Source organism: Loa loa, assembly GCF_000183805.2.
Source record: "Loa loa unplaced genomic scaffold supercont3.7, whole genome shotgun sequence".
NCBI classification, from domain to species: domain Eukaryota; kingdom Metazoa; phylum Nematoda; class Chromadorea; order Rhabditida; family Onchocercidae; genus Loa; species Loa loa.
Genome location: NW_018108187.1, coordinates 270,046 through 285,964, shown reverse-complemented (window position 1 = coordinate 285,964; position 15,919 = coordinate 270,046). Strand labels below are relative to the sequence as shown.

General features: G+C 34.1%; 3 protein-coding genes and 1 non-coding gene across 4 annotated transcripts; 1 reads left to right on the top strand and 3 right to left on the bottom strand.

The window, feature by feature from the left end:
• Positions 1-1,317: 1,317 nt before the first annotated feature.
• LOAG_07046 (hypothetical protein) lies at positions 1,318-2,584 on the bottom strand (the record flags this gene model as incomplete). Its single annotated transcript, XM_020447328.1, has 5 exons — positions 1,318-1,427; positions 1,684-1,870; positions 1,939-2,059; positions 2,213-2,302; positions 2,460-2,584. The coding sequence occupies 5 exons, from the start codon at positions 2,582-2,584 to the stop codon at positions 1,318-1,320; spliced, it is 633 nt and encodes a 210-aa protein (XP_020302429.1).
• Positions 2,585-2,800: 216 nt separating this feature from the next.
• Positions 2,801-3,916, bottom strand: LOAG_07045 (hypothetical protein; the record flags this gene model as incomplete). Its single annotated transcript, XM_003142579.1, has 4 exons — positions 2,801-2,989; positions 3,054-3,291; positions 3,547-3,654; positions 3,903-3,916. 4 exons carry the CDS (start codon positions 3,914-3,916, stop codon positions 2,801-2,803), a joined length of 549 nt encoding a protein of 182 aa, XP_003142627.1.
• Positions 3,917-6,467: 2,551 nt separating this feature from the next.
• On the bottom strand, positions 6,468-11,523 carry LOAG_07044 (hypothetical protein; the record flags this gene model as incomplete). The annotated part of the gene is made up of 7 exons (XM_003142578.1): positions 6,468-8,563; positions 8,924-9,077; positions 9,247-9,410; positions 9,714-9,834; positions 10,413-10,562; positions 10,852-10,956; positions 11,458-11,523. 7 exons carry the CDS (start codon positions 11,521-11,523, stop codon positions 6,468-6,470), a joined length of 2,856 nt encoding a protein of 951 aa, XP_003142626.1.
• Positions 11,524-12,584: 1,061 nt separating this feature from the next.
• Positions 12,585-12,657, top strand: LOAG_20003. Its single transcript has one exon. It is a non-coding gene; the product is annotated as a tRNA-Arg (tRNA).
• Positions 12,658-15,919: the final 3,262 nt, after the last annotated feature.

The window sequence follows — 15,919 nt, the reverse complement described above, 5'->3', positions numbered from 1 at the left end:
CTTTAAAGCTTACCATATTTTTTACGAGATATTACAGGACAGTAATGGAATTAAGTTCTTACACCATCAAAGATATTTTGATTGGATATTAGCATTAAAAGTATTCAGGAACAAATATCGTCTGCGATAATTGCTGCTATTATCAAGGATGCGCCAAACTGATATTTGTTAATAGGGAAACAGTTGCTTATTCGTTAAGATAGGACCTTTTACATATTTGAAAAGTAGTAATAAACATCTTTTTATTATAAGGTATCAAAAAAACAATGCCATTTTTCTTCTAATCAATCATTTTAAATCGTGATTCAATTAGTTGGTTACAGTTGGGAGACCAAAATATCGCGGGATTTTTTCATGCTCTCAGAAGTCTTTGGTAATACTAATAACAGGTGTATAGTGCGGGGCAAATGTTTTGGCAATTTGGGTAAACCAAGCCAAAATGAAATCCTGTACTGTGTCTTGTCTTGCTGAATTGTTCAAGCTGATAATCTTCCTGATTAGTTCATTATTAGTAATTGTAAAGTGGTTATGTACTTATCCACAACATTTATCAGTGATACTTGTGGATTCTGTTGATTAGACATTCATACGAAAGTAGATTAGACGCTTAAATTGATTGCAGCAAAATATTAGTGATAATAAGAGGGAAATATTAATTCCATATAGCATTAATATATCACCACTAACAAATTATGGGAATTTTGTGAACGGATGTTTCAATTTTGTTATAGTTTAGAATAATAGATCATTTTGGTGTAGTATTTTCAGGAGCAGATAGAACATTACCGTTGCACAACAAATTACTCCAGTCTGCCAAACGATTTCATTATGAACAAATTCTGCTTTTGGTGCCGAAACGCTGTTTTTGATTTCCGTTGCGGTAGTAGAAATTTTCCTTGGAGGACTTATCCTTAAATATATCTTATAAACATAACTGTAAACTATAGTTGAAGAAAAAATTGAGCTGGAAAAAATTTTTCCACATTCCTTATAACTGAATTTACAACTTTGAATAATCCTGGCACTTATTGGTGATAAGAATTGCATTTAACCTATGAAATGTTGAGGTATTAACATTTTATGAGTTAAATGCAGTTCATTAAATGAAATCATAAATCATCAATTTAAATATCATTTTCCGTAGTACATCGAAAAATATTGCGTGAATCGTTATTGAATTTGGAAATTCAATTTATTACTTCGTTTAAAAACAATTGAAAGGATTTTCACGGCTTTTGAAAAATGGTATTTAAATTCACTTGAGGTTCCTATAAACGTTTATCAGCATTTAATCAAGTTAAATGTTAACACAAACAGTTAAATTGTTAACCTCTCTGTCGATACAAATGTTCGCACCGCGGACTTTGCTTTGCCCCGACATACTTTTTCTGATACAAGCACAATCTGATGAGTTGGGAGATTGTCTGCTGTACACATATGGTTCATATTCGGCTGCACTAAATCCATGAAAATGATGTTTACTAAATGTGACGATACCTCTTTCAAAGTTCTTTTTTTTAATTGGCTTATTTGCATTTGATTTTTTTCTCCACTTAATTTTTGATTCAATGTCCAATAACTTTTGACTTCCAAAAAAGAATTCCAGCGTTAGATGAATTGAAAACTCAAATGATTCATTCTTTTTCTCATCGTTTTGTCGAATTACTTAACAAGTAAAACTACTTTTACCAATATATTTTGCGTTGTCTTCACCAAGCAGTTTCCCCATTGCTGTATAGATTCGAATGGATATGAGCAACTTAGCGGATTCAACTTTAATCCAACTTTGACAATCTTTAGGAATTTGCCAGGAAAGGATACATTTACCACTTCTAAATGCCGGCACTAACCCCTTTCCGCTGGGTAAAGCCTGCAAATAAATTAATTCACAAAGTTGAACAGAACAATCTTAAGAGCTCGAGAATGACCTCAACTAACCGTAATGCACTTGTTATTTGTCTTCAACTTCCAAACAACTTGCCGTTTGCTGTTGTTGACAAGCTTTAGCTGAACGTATGCAACGTCTTCATGGAAGCGATCTAGCGCAAAATTGATCGTCCTGCAATACAATTGTGTTTTTTTTTCTGCAGTTGCAGTTTAACATGTTACTTTGAATGCAAAGTTCGATGCTAACATGAGTATGTCATGCTAACATGTTCGATGCTAACATGAATATTGATTTATATTTAGGAAAAGCATCCAAAATGAAAACCTGTACCGAGCAGTCTTCACTGAGTTATGGGATAGTGAAAGTCGAGGCGTTAGTTTATTGAGCAGCTGTGATTCATTACTGTTACCATTACTGAAATCTATTTTTTGTGAATTTTTATGTCTCGAAGATCTTTGAAATTGAACCATTCTTAGATTTATTCCTTTTTCTCTTAGCTAAATTGCGATTTTTTTGCAGTCAATATAAAGAAGGTAAATTAATAAGTTGTGAAAAGTTGACGAAAACTGACATTTCAGTGACTTTAAGTGCCGTTTGCAACGATTGTTCTGAATGACTGGAATTTAGTGCTGAATCCTCAGAACTAAATATTAAGTTATGCACAGGTGGATTCTCTGGTATGCAAAATTCGTTCATATCCAACTGTGCTACAATATGATTGTTCGATCGATTTTTGGAAATTTTACTGAGTATCTTGCTTGATTCATACAAAATTCTTTTATTTGATTAAATGGAGAAAATTCTCGATAATCACATTTTACAACACAGAATGATAGTAAAGATCGATTTAAATTCCATTCTATGCAAATTTCAGATACTGCTTATCTATAGAATATCACAAAAAAACTAAAATCAATTACCCCAAAGTTTGATATCAGCTGATCCGATAAAATCATTACTGTTTGCGAAGAGATGAAGGGAAAAGAGCAATTTGACAGAATCAATTTGCTGCCATGTCTCTATGTAATTCGGACGAATCCATGTTAGCATACATTTCTCTTCGTTATAAGGCATAATTTGTCCGTTGCCAGATGGAAATGCCTTTAAAATTGCAACTACTGTTAGCAAACTCCTATATATGAAAACTTTTTCTAAGATTTTTTACTTTTTGCAACTCATTGATCACTCGGAGAATCTCAAAGAATCTCCTTGTATCTATTTTTATAATAGAATGAAAGAGATCGAGAAGCATTCGATCATCACTCATCCCCAAAAATGTTACAGTTATTGCTGCTGTCGTGCAACGTAACTTCCATTCGATTAAATTCGGAGTATCATTAACAAGTGAGAGCAGAACGCGCCCAACTCGATCATTGTTCCATTCACATGCAAATCTGATAGTACTGGAATTCCCACAATGTCATCAGTGATAAGATTATGTCATGTATCCTCCATCACACATATTCATGTTTCATATGCATTGATGGTTGTATTTCTAGATACTAATCACGTTTACTTGAATATGCAAAGTTTGGGGTTATGACGTGGAGTACGTAAATGAACCAGTAAGGTATGAGTATTCTTAAGCATATTCTATTCAATCTTTTTGGAAAAGTTAGCTCAAATTAGAAAGGATTTTGAGAAACGAGTATTCTTACCATTCTTTGTCAACTGATATAATTTCATAATCTGATTCAGTTTGCAGCTCTTCAATTGGTAACTCATGACTTTCCAAGGCTGCATCATTGACCACCTTCGAATATGACCTGCAATCTTCTGAACCGTTATTTCACTCTACATCTTCAGACCGTAAATTTTAATCAAATGATGTCTCACAATAACTGTACCATTTAAATTTCTTGCTGCTATAAATAAACAGTACTGTATAACATGAAATCAATCCATTATTTATTCCTTTCAAGCTAAAAATATAGTGACCTGATTTGTAATATTAGTTTGAAGAGACTAATTATCCAATTGTCTTAATAACATTAAAAATTGGAAACAAACGTACGTGACGTCAACCATTATCCCAATTAAATGAAAGCAATGTATAACCTCTTTGTTTATAAACTGACGAATAAAATAATCGAAGTTACTTTTAATTTTTTTTATCCACCGACAATCCAAAAAAATAACTTCTGAATATGCAAATTTCATTATTCTATACTCATAAGAATACAGTTACGAGATATATATAACCATATTATATATGGGTGTTAATGGATAGTTCCACATATGAAAGCTTCAGTACCACTTTCAAAGTTTGTACAGCAAAGATGTAAAAGATCTTAAGAAAGGATATATTAGTTAGAAATTTATACGAGTTTTATTACTCTCACAAATCAACACTGTTGCTAAATTTTACAGCGTTTGCTTTTCCAACATTTTTGTTACCGACTGATCTACAGAAGTTAATTAACCCTGAACCTTGTTAGAAATCAAAGAGGAGTTTGTCAAATTTTTCATTATGAAGATTCTTGTCATAAAGTTAGCGATGTGGTTATGCATAATATTGAAGCTTAGAGATGGGAACATAGCAGTGAAGGCAGAAAATCGTAAGGATTCTGAAGAGGTTGGAAAAGGATGAAACATTTCGTATGATTTACCTTCATTGTCTTCAAATGTTCTTTATGTGTTTTAAACAGTTTCATTGATAAATAATAATAATTTTATCCAAAAAAAGAGATGGAAGGAGAAGCAATTGGTATTCTTTTCGGATTTCTTCTGGAAATATCACAGGTCGGTTTTAAGTTAAAAGGACTTTTTTCAACAGCTTCCGTTTTGAACTGGAACTAACGGAATATGAATGGAATCGTATTCTGATATTCATCAGCATTCTAGCGTTCACAAAAAATAACGCATTATAGAATCAAGCATATTGCAGAAAGCACATACCCTATTAAAATATTTTAGTTCATAATTAGGATTTGGGATCCCTAGTTTTATCAATCCAGTCTGATCCACGGGGTTTTATTATTGATAGGATAATTCTGGAGATTTACTTTCAACCAGTAAATTCAATATTAAAATACTGTTAAGTCATTATACCTAAGACTGGCTAGTTAATAACGATGCTATAGTATGAATCTCTTTGGGGAATGGTGATGATCGTCGGTGATCGTCATATCGGAAATGCATCAAACTACTGTTATTGTTAAAATTTTAAATAGGTAACTTATCTGATGCAGGAGACATTTATTTGTACCAAATAGGTTTACTCACATTGAATACACCTTCTAGTTGCACTCTGTTCTGATTTGCTTTATATTCTCTTTTCAATTTCGACAAAAAAAAAATAGACTTTTATGCAAATTTAAAGCATAATTCAAGAAGATATTTCTACAGGTTTCTAAGGACCTAATGAAATAGATTAACACAGGACTAATCTGCAGCAAGCTTGCATTCTGTTACTAAAAATAGCAAGTGTACTTCGGATATGCAGCAAATAAATTCTCCCTTGTGATTTTTTTTTGTCTCAAATATCTTTTTCATAATATCAAGATAATTTGAATCATACCGATCAATAGAGGAATAAGATAACAATGAAAATTGATAGAATTTATAAGTGATAAGTTATAAAATCGATAATGCGTTACCAAGCGTAGAAATTGGGAGAAGTGTTGTAAGGTAGGGATAGCTAAATAAATATGAGCAAATGCATATATACTGAAATATATAAATGTAAATATTGTGTAGGAATCGATAATTGATGAATAGAACAAAAGTGAAAATGAGGGAAATGTTGAGCTTCTGTAATGATTGCTGTTAAACTTATTCTTCTCTTTCATAATTCATATTCGGACCTGAAATCGATTGGAGATTCAGAAAATGATCAGTTACTGTCAATTTATTGCAATTATTTTCTCCACATTAATGAAGTATAATCAAAGTACTACTGCATATTCTTTAAATTCACTTTGTACAATGCCGTTATGTTTACTGTATAAGCAATATCATACAGTCTAAAATATTCTTATTTCAATCAGTACCTATGCGACAGCATTTAATACGAATCCTATCTTGACCCAAACGACGATTTCTTATCAGATGCTCAAAATCAGTCTTAATTGAGGACTTTAATAAGTGGTACTACATTTCATTTACCAGAGCTTCTCTTACGTAAGCAACGTGAGCACATTTAAGGTCACATTTAACGTTAAAGATTATCGAGAAACGTTTTACTTACAAAGATTGTACTTTTTTATCGAAATTATGAAATGTATTGTATTAATTCTTCCATTTTAATGTGGTCACTCATTTGATTATCTTCTCATTGAATAGCTCTTTCGTCTTCTATTCTTAACTAATTTGTTCCTTATTTATTTATCAACTAAGTTTGGTAACTTCATAAGTGAATTGCAGAAAATACTAGAAGATAATACAGTACTTGTAACTTAAAATGATTGAACGGAATCACTTTGTTATGTTGTGTTGCTATTATTTATTCCGGACAGCTTGAATTGAAATCAGTTATTGATGGATAGTAGATCCACTTGTTGAGTTAGTTTTCCGAGAAATAAAAGGATGTTATCCAGTTAGAACATTTTGTTCATTGACTGCTCTCCTACAAGGTCATTTATCGAATCCAAGGAACACGAGGTTCCTCATTGGGATACCATGGTGTAATAGGGAAGGTGTTACGCATTGTCCTTGCTCCTCTCGGAGCCCATGGATCAGGGAAGACTTTTTCAGCAGCTTCGTCATACAAATCCTCAGCACTTGAATGTGCTGAAAGAAATCGCCTGCCAAAGATCTGTTCATTTGCTACGGAAGCTCGACGCAGAACCTTATAGATGAAATAAACCGGTTCTCGTGTTAAGGAAGATATTGGCCATATAGCACCTTCTCGAGGAGCTGAAAAAGAGCGCCGAAGTAGTTTTTGTTGCGCCAACTTTCGTCGACGACTTTCTAATGATTGGTCTTGTCTGTGAAGTTGTTGCGGATAAAGCGAAACTTGGTGAGGACTTGGGTCTTGCGGGAGTGTCACTGTGATTTCTTGACTACTACGATTTTCAGGCTGTTGTTCTCTTTCGAATGATGGTGGACTTAGAGAAGGTGGACGAGTTGATCTCTGTCGGGTTGATCTCTGTCGAGTTGTTCTCTGCGTTGGAAGCTGCCCACTCCAAGTTTCTCCCTCTATTGATTGTGAAGACCAATAGGTATGCTTTTCACTAAAAGTTACAACTTTTGATTTTTTTTTAGCTGATGAAGAAGGCGACACTGCTGCAACAGCTCCTTCAAGCGATGGAGTTGGGGAAAAGTTCCCGATGATCTTCGGACCAAGCGGTGTGAAAATGACTTGTGGTGGTGGAGTTGGTGGTGCGGGTTCTGGAAATACAAGATGTTCATATGTCCTGGAAGGTTTCGTTGGTTCCGTCTTTGAGATGTTTTGATGTTGTTGATGTTGAGTAGAGAGATCAATTTCACGAAGAGAAGCAGAAACATTTACAGCGGGTTGATTTGAGAAAGCAGTGAGCTGCTGCTGTAATTCAGTATCGCGATCATCTCCAGCACGGTCAATGGGTATATTTTGAGATTGCGGTTGTAGTTCCCCAACAGTACCAAGTTCACTTGTTATCTGGCTCTGAGAAAGGACTGGAACCTCACTTGTCACGATGTGTTGTGGAATGTCGATTGTGGCCGTAGCCATAATGTTTGAAGCTATCTGCGGTTCCGCATTTGCAACTACGCTTGTTGTCCCGCGCACTTCCGGAAGTGAATCGTTTACTTCATCTGGGTGTCCACCTTCCGATTCCCGTTCTGCTGCCAGTCTCAGTTGGCTTCTCTTTATGGATAGCATTCTGGATTCAAAACTATGAAGTCGTTTTGTCAGTCCACTTGTAGGATCTACTGTTGATGGGATTATTTGATTCGTACGTGGAATATCACGTGGTGCACTACTAGTCCTTAATATTGATGGACGATTTTCTCCCTGTTCGAGGTTATCATTGTCATCTTCATCATGCGATTGTGATGATGTGGTGGACGAAGATAGCATGGACAATGAACTAAGGACCGGTTGAAATATTCCTTCAAAAGGGTCTGGTAGTGATACATGTTCTTCATGTGATACGTGCTCTTCGTTTGATACATGCTCTTCGTATGATACATGCTCTTCGTGTGATGCATGCTTCTCATGTGATGCATCCTCTTCATGTTCTGTTTGCTCTTCGCATAATGCATGACCAAAGGAAATTGTAGGAGATGCGGGTTTTATATGAAATGTACAGAGATTTATGTTTTCGGGTGCTTCAGTGGAGTTTGGATCTTGGTCAATTGTGGTCGGCTGTAATTCTGTTGTTGTTGCTAAAAGAGTAGATGAGGTAGTTGTTATGGGTGCAATGATTTGTGATTCCATCTGAGTGCTTTGCAATTCAGTTCCGGTATTCTCTGATTTAGTTGCAGCGCTTTCTGGCTCAGTCAAAGGAATTTGTTGTTTATGAGAAGTGGATATCGTAAGAGGCTCGAAGAGTGGTTCATATAAAACGGAAGCGTCTCGCTTCAGAGGTACGTAATTGCAAACGTAAATCTGATCAAGCTCACTGTATTGCACCAATGGTTGTGGCATAGTGAAATATCGTTGACGTACTGGCATTGGAGGGTCAAACTTCGGACTTGGTTCTCCAGATAAATATCGTCTTAAATGTGCGGATGCTACTGCTGCTCTCTTCCCTGCAAAATTTGTAAAATAACTAATGAGCAAAGAAAACGTAACAAATCTCAGTTTAGTTAATTTTTCCCTTTTTGAACGAATTGGAATTGTCCCCAGTTGCTCAAATAAGGGATAATATAACATGGAGAAATGCTGACATATAACCCGCTGCTTACAAGCATTCGAATAATGATTATCCCTAATCACTAGTTGTATGTGTAATAATATCATTTGCACATAAGAGATTTCTCCAAATTTTAGAGAACAGTATAAGATTGAAAGACTCATTTGAAAATGATGGAAAGAAGAAAGCGAGAGAGATTTGGAAAGTTGTCAGAGGAGAGAAGGAATGAATTTAAAGTACATTTTGCGGTAATCACCATGCCACTTTCTTACTCCTTCCAGAAACTCCAGTTCCTGCACTTCATCAGGACCAAGACCTGCCATCCAAGCATCTAAATTATCTCGCAATAAATTTACCACTACATGAATATCTGGATCATCTCTAATATGTTCTTTACCTTCGGTCACTGCCTGAAATTGTCTTTTGGTAATACCACTTCTCACTGCTGTTTGATAGTTTTCCAAATTTTTAGAAGATGAAACCAGAAGTTACCACAAATGACCAATTTATAATAGTGAGTGGGTACTTATAACAAGCATTTCAGCATTTTGTTTTAAGTAAATTGAAATGAAAGCGTACTTGCATTGATAACTGTAAAGCTTTGATACGTTCACATGGTATCGCGTAGTAATGTATAGACATGTTAAGCATCAAAGCTAAACGTAATGGATGGTATCTTTTGAGCTTCTTATCTGCCAATTCAAGTGCTATCTGATAACAATCCTCGGCGCGCTTACGTACACCTAAAAGCAAGCTTCGATAGGAAATAGTAACGATCCACAGATGTGGTAAATTTAACAAATGCTCATATAACAAGAAATGAAAGTGCATGTATTTAAGCATAGCATATCTTATGCCAATTTTCAAATTTATTAATAATGAAGACTTAAAGTTCACAGAAATCGTTATTAATAAATTTTATAATTGAAATATCTGATGAATCGGAAAAGTTCAGTTATTCATTATTTTATTAAAACATTTCATCCATCAAGTAATAGCGAATATATGATGAAAAAGAAAAAATTGAAATTTAATGAAAGATTTACCAAAAAATTGATCTTCACTTACAACACCTGACCAGTATCTATAATAATCAGCACGAAGTTTCATGAAGTAAATTTTTAGTTCGATATTTTTTGTATCCACTATGCCATGATCGATCAAGTCCTACAAATAAATATTTTAGGCTTTATGAATTGTCATACCAGAATGTCTATTTGTTATTAAATTCAATTTGCTATTACCTTAAGCAATGCCAGAAACAACTGTTTGATTTCAAAAGCAGATTTCTGATCCTCTTTTGGACAAAATATTTGATAAAATTTTTAACAATGATTATCTCCAAATTCGAATCGTTCTAAAAGCTGAGTACTTTCTAGATAAATTCAACACTAAATTCTTTACGGTTGCACATATGATTATTTAACAGCTAATGGACGATGGACGAATAAGTTAAAGTTGACATGAATAAATAAGTTGACATCAATAAAACTAAGGAAATCGATTGTTTTTTACCAAACAAAACGTCTCCAGCAGTTTGATATTCAACAAAAAAAATGAAAACTCGAAGTTGCGTGTTCAAAGAAGTAACAGAATTTTCAGATAACTTTAGAAGTCTCACCTGCCCTGAGAAATCCTAGAAAAGCGTTTGAACAGTTCCAAGCATCAGTGTGATAACCTTCATGGAATATGCTTACATTATTTTACACCCCCTACAGATAGTTCTAAAATGAACCACAACTTACGATTACTTCTTTGCAAATAGTGACCACTTCATAACGTGCTCGGTACATGTTGTCACGTAAAATGCGTTGCTTAAGAATTTCTTTTCGTGGTATTTCTCTTTGCAAATCCATATACATGTCATATTCTCTGCGAAATTTGTTCACTAAGCTCTAAATATAATTGTTTCTTCTTTCAATAGCATTGTAAAATAAAAATTTAGCCAGCAAGGATTAAAATTAACGGACAGATTTGAACTTTAATGACGAAAAAGTCCTAGCTACTCTCTCTCTCTCTCTCTCTCTCTCTGATACTAAAAATTTGAAGGTCTTCATAGAGATCATTATGGAGTCAAATTGTAAAGTTAATTTTAAGCATCATTCATGTGTAACCTTCAGAAAAAAGAAAATGCCTTATAAGTTTAGACGTGATTTCAAAATTTATGAATCAAGTTCTACAAACCTTGTAGAAGACTGCAAACAAATTCCTTTCCTCTTTGGTTAACTCTTTACCGTAATTTTCAATCAATATTTGGATATTCTCTCTTGCATCATCAAACAGTGATAGCTGCGAAAACGCAGGGTAAAATAATTGTACATTTTCACAGGTTATACCAGAAAATAAGTAAAAGATATAAAAAATTCCTATGACTCCATCAGGATGAAAAGTATGATACTATCATTCAGTCCTTACAAATCTTTCATTAAAAAACAATCCAAAATGTTAACAATCAATAGATCAATCTTTTTGATTTGCGACTTAACAGTAGTTACATAATTAATTTAAGTCATAAATCATGGTATCGCATAAATCTCCGAGTTAGAATTATCAATTTTGAGATAATAACTTATGAAAGAATCTTTAGTCTCTTCGCCTTTAATCGATAACTATGATTTATTTATTCATTTATTTTCCACCTCATAGGCATACTGTTTATTACTATATAGCTTACTGCAATACTATTTTACTATTTCGTGCTGCTTTCCTGATGGTCGGTACTAAGGAAAGGAAACTTCATAATGATTGATCGGCAACAAAAGAAATATACAATGAAGCTGGAATTATTACCGCATTGGCGATCCTTATGCGGAATATTAAATCATTACGATCAACAACTTCCACTTCCTCATCCATTACAACCACTTTCTTCACTCACTGTATCAAACAACGCTAATTAATTACAATTCAGAATTCACAGACAGTAAAATCGCAGTAATAATTGAATTCGCTTTAATCAACGTTATTTTGATTTTATCTATTAGCAAAGTAGTTTTAAATAAAATAGAAAAATATATAAATAATCGATAAAAGTTATGAAGAGAGCTTCGATGGAAAAAGTTGCCTTATTATCCTAAATATGATGATAATCATTATATTTCTCTCTCTAATTAACTCACTAAATCATTTAATAACTTATTCAGCATCCATCTATTATTTAGTTCGTACAATGCTAGCAACGATGATACGAGCAAAGGTAAATATACTACATAACTCGAGAAAAAAGAAATATAATTCGTAAGTAATCAAGCACAGAATATACCTTTCAATCCTGTTATACACTATATGATATTACGATTATGAATCTTTTATGAACATACCCGAAAATTATCGGTTAAGACTAATTCCCCGCTCATAGAAGATGGCGGTAAAAAATGGCGGTGCAGTGATAAGAGTAGATTAATCTCATGTTTACAATAGCTAAATTATATTCGACCAGCTACAAATTTTAACTTTGTCTGGCTCTCGATGATCAGATCACATTCCGACAAAATTTTCTGCGCGATACGCTGTCGATAGTTAATAGTAGTGGATCACGATATTTTCCCTATATATCAAAATGACAGTAACACAAGCCATTCCAATTCGAATTCCACTCTTTTAAATGGCAATGAAATGATTTTCTCAATTCTCAGCATTTTATAATCGGCCAATATTTTTGAAATTTCTTTTAAATTTTTGAGCGCTCTTCTCTCCCTTTCAATAAGAATAATCCATTTTGACTGGAATCATTCTGATTATTTTTCTTCTTACGATAGCATTGATAATCGATGTGACAGATATGTCAAATTGGTCATCAACTTGACCTTTCACAATATTCATCCCTTCTCTTTAACGAATACCGACGATGCTAATTAGACAAAAAGAGGGAAAGAGGAGGGATATATCCATTTTAAAACATTGGGCGAATTTCCATGGGCCCTGTGGCCTAATGGATAAGGCGTCGCCCTCCGGAGGCGAAGATTGCAGGTTCGAGTCCTGCCAGGGTCGGAGTTTTGCTGCTTGCATGAAGCAATTAATAAAGCAACAAAACGCATTCATTCAATGAGGCAGATTCAATTGCTCGTTCACCTTTCAGTTCGGAATCAGAATGCCACACAGACAGGAATGGAGTAATTATCGATAAGTTTACGTTGAAGGGTTACGGAAATCTGTGTGGATCAGTAAAACTGTGAAGCGAGTGGTCACAATACCCTTTGTGAGATACTATTCCATAAGTGTGAGGGAGAATCACTTTCCGGCACATAGACTGATGTTTCTCGTCCTGCTTCTTCCAAACATTCTTTGGGACGGGACAGATTCTGGAAAGAGTTTGCAAAAGTCTCAGAGTCTTTGTGATCAATGCTATATGCACATGAAGTAAGAGTGAAGGGGAAATCAGAAGTGAGATATCTCACGATATTTCGGATGTTGTGAAATAATCAAGATCTATAGTGAGGTAATGAGTACGTGAATACAACAATGGATTTATCTTGAATAGCAAATTGTCTTCGAAAATTATGATCTATCCTTTTTTTATTTATCAAAATCTCATTACTATGATTTTCGTGTGGTGAAATCGAAAAGATTTATAATAAGCTAAACTCGGCTCTAAGAGGAGATTATGAAGCAAATTTTGGAGAAGAAAGAAGAGGAATGAATGACATTAAATTGACAAGTAAAACAACAATGCTAATCAGTTGTGAAGAAACAAGCTAATTGATTGGATGGTAGATTTGAATTACACTCAGTACAAAACCTAAAACGAGATTGACTCTCTCCTGATTAATGCGCAGAATTTTGTGTGGAAGTGAATGAAAGGGAGATGAACAACGGACTGGATTCATCACGACTCTGGGGGACATTGAAGATAAAAAATAAAATCCTCTTTCGATGCGAGAAGTGCCAAACATTCTCAGTTGGAACGCTTGAATTCAAATAAGAGTGTCGAACAGTAAGAGTGTCCACTTCAAGTTGGTCAGAAGAAAGCTTGAGATAGGATTCTGAGGAATGACTCAAGTCGGGCTGAAAAAGTTAAGCGAGAAAATCAAAGATCTGTCCCAACTTGAATTTGAATTAGAAAAGCATTACCATCTACCTATTTTCATATATTCATAAACTATTTTTGGGATTGTTATCAGTTGTTTCACAAAGTGACTTGATAAGTAAAAACTGAAGAAATGACTGCTGACCACACCTTGACTTGTAACTGACTTTCGGGACAAGCAAGAGGATGTCATCTCAATCATCGAATTCCTTTTGCCTGCGAAATATCCGATAGTCCGAAAATATCGCAATGAAATGATTGTTTAGGAATTAAGCTCTCTTTGAAATGTTCGACGATATTTTCCGCTATGACAAGCGACGGCCAATCAAATAATAGTAAGCCTTTTTCACACATTTTGCATTTGAAATTTCATTCTCCATAACTACTTCTAAATTAAAAAGTTCAAACCGAATTAGCAAAAACAAAATTTTCCTGTTTGACTAGCATAAAATCCAAAGTTGACACTAACAAGAAAAACACTTTTCTAAAGGATTTACAAACGTCAATAGCTTCTTCATTGCTTGTTTGGTTTTATTGCACAAACCAGTAGACTACAGATAAAGGCTTTTTGTTTCCTTGAATGAGTGAATATACCTGAAATACCGTAGTAATATGACGACACAGCGTCCTGCGTTGCCATGAAAGCCAGCATTTAAAATGAGATCTGAAGTGAGCAGTATCAATTTGAATGACTTAAAACGAAACATACTTCAGTTTAAACGTGATAAATACTGTAAATGATGTGATGAAGAACTGATTCCAAGTCGAATGAGTTATATTCTGAACTGATTTCAAATTATTTTTGGATGAGATTTGTCGATTGAATGCATGTAAAGATATTCATACTTCTGGTCAAAGGGAAGAAGAGTTTCACAAGTCATAAATGTTTGCTTGTCCTGATATCAACAATTGTCGCACAGCTTACATCTTCAGTATTGTCGCTAGTACTTTTCACTTTTCCACTTCGATTAACAACAACAAAACTTCAACAAATACAAATGTAAGTTAAAGAAGTAGGAGGAAAACTTCATTGGATTGAAACAAATACAATCAATGTATTGTTGAAAAAACGTTTTCTTTTTATTCGAATTGTTTTCATAAATGAAAACATTCATTGGAAAAATTAATTTTGCATTTTATTCGAGAAAGACTATGAATTACAAAAAAAGTTATCATCTTTTTTCTTTATCAACAATAGCAGCCAACTATTCATTTCCATTATTATAGGAATCATAGTGAGTATGTTATGCCATTACTTTCCTAAAAAAAAAATGAAATTGGATGACATTCTAGAAAGAAATAAGTGAAATCTAATAGTACATTGGATAGAAAGATCTCTATTTTGTAGAGAGATCGAACTGAACTTGACCAATAACGTAAGTCTCCGCGGACAAGAAAATCACAAGTTTTATTCCGATACTTATGAAACGAACGTGATGGCAAAAAATTTTTTGACGTAATTTTAATTACGTAGTGATTGAAAGTCCGACGTTTTTTCTCATACTTTTATTTTCATTTCTGAAGTTAATGCTTTTCAATAAACTTATCAGCACAATTGATCCTTTGATTCGTGCAAGAACATTGACTCATACATTACATTAGTGGTACATTAGCGCCACGTCGTTGTACTGGTAGTGATATCTTAAAGAGCGACGAAGTAAAGTAAACGATTTGAATATTTATTCCTTTCTCTGTCTTTTTTTCCAAACGCTTACAATGACATCACTCATCACAATTTGCGCTTCCCATCTTCTCTCGAACTCCTAACATTAGAAGTGATTTCTGATGGTCAGTGATATAACGGGAATTCTTTGTCTTTTATTTCCGTTTGTTAGACTTGGTGTAATTTAGAACTTTGTCAGTTCTAGCCAATATATATATATATGATATGCATGCGAAGATCTTAAAATTAACTTTCAACCCGAGCAACTTCCCGGATTGTCTCCCTTCCTTCTTAATTTGCTACCGGTTCATCTGATTAGTACACACCAATTTACGGTTAATATCATTCCATCTACCTTTCCAAAACACTTTAAGCTTACCATTATTTTACGAGATATTACAGGACAGTAATGAAATTAAGTTCTTACACCATCAAAGATATTTTGATTGGATATTAGCATTAAAAGTATTCAGGAACAAATATCGTCTGCGATAATTGCTGCTATTATCAAGGATGCGCAAAACTGATATTGTTAATAGGGAAACAGTTGCTTATCGTTAAGA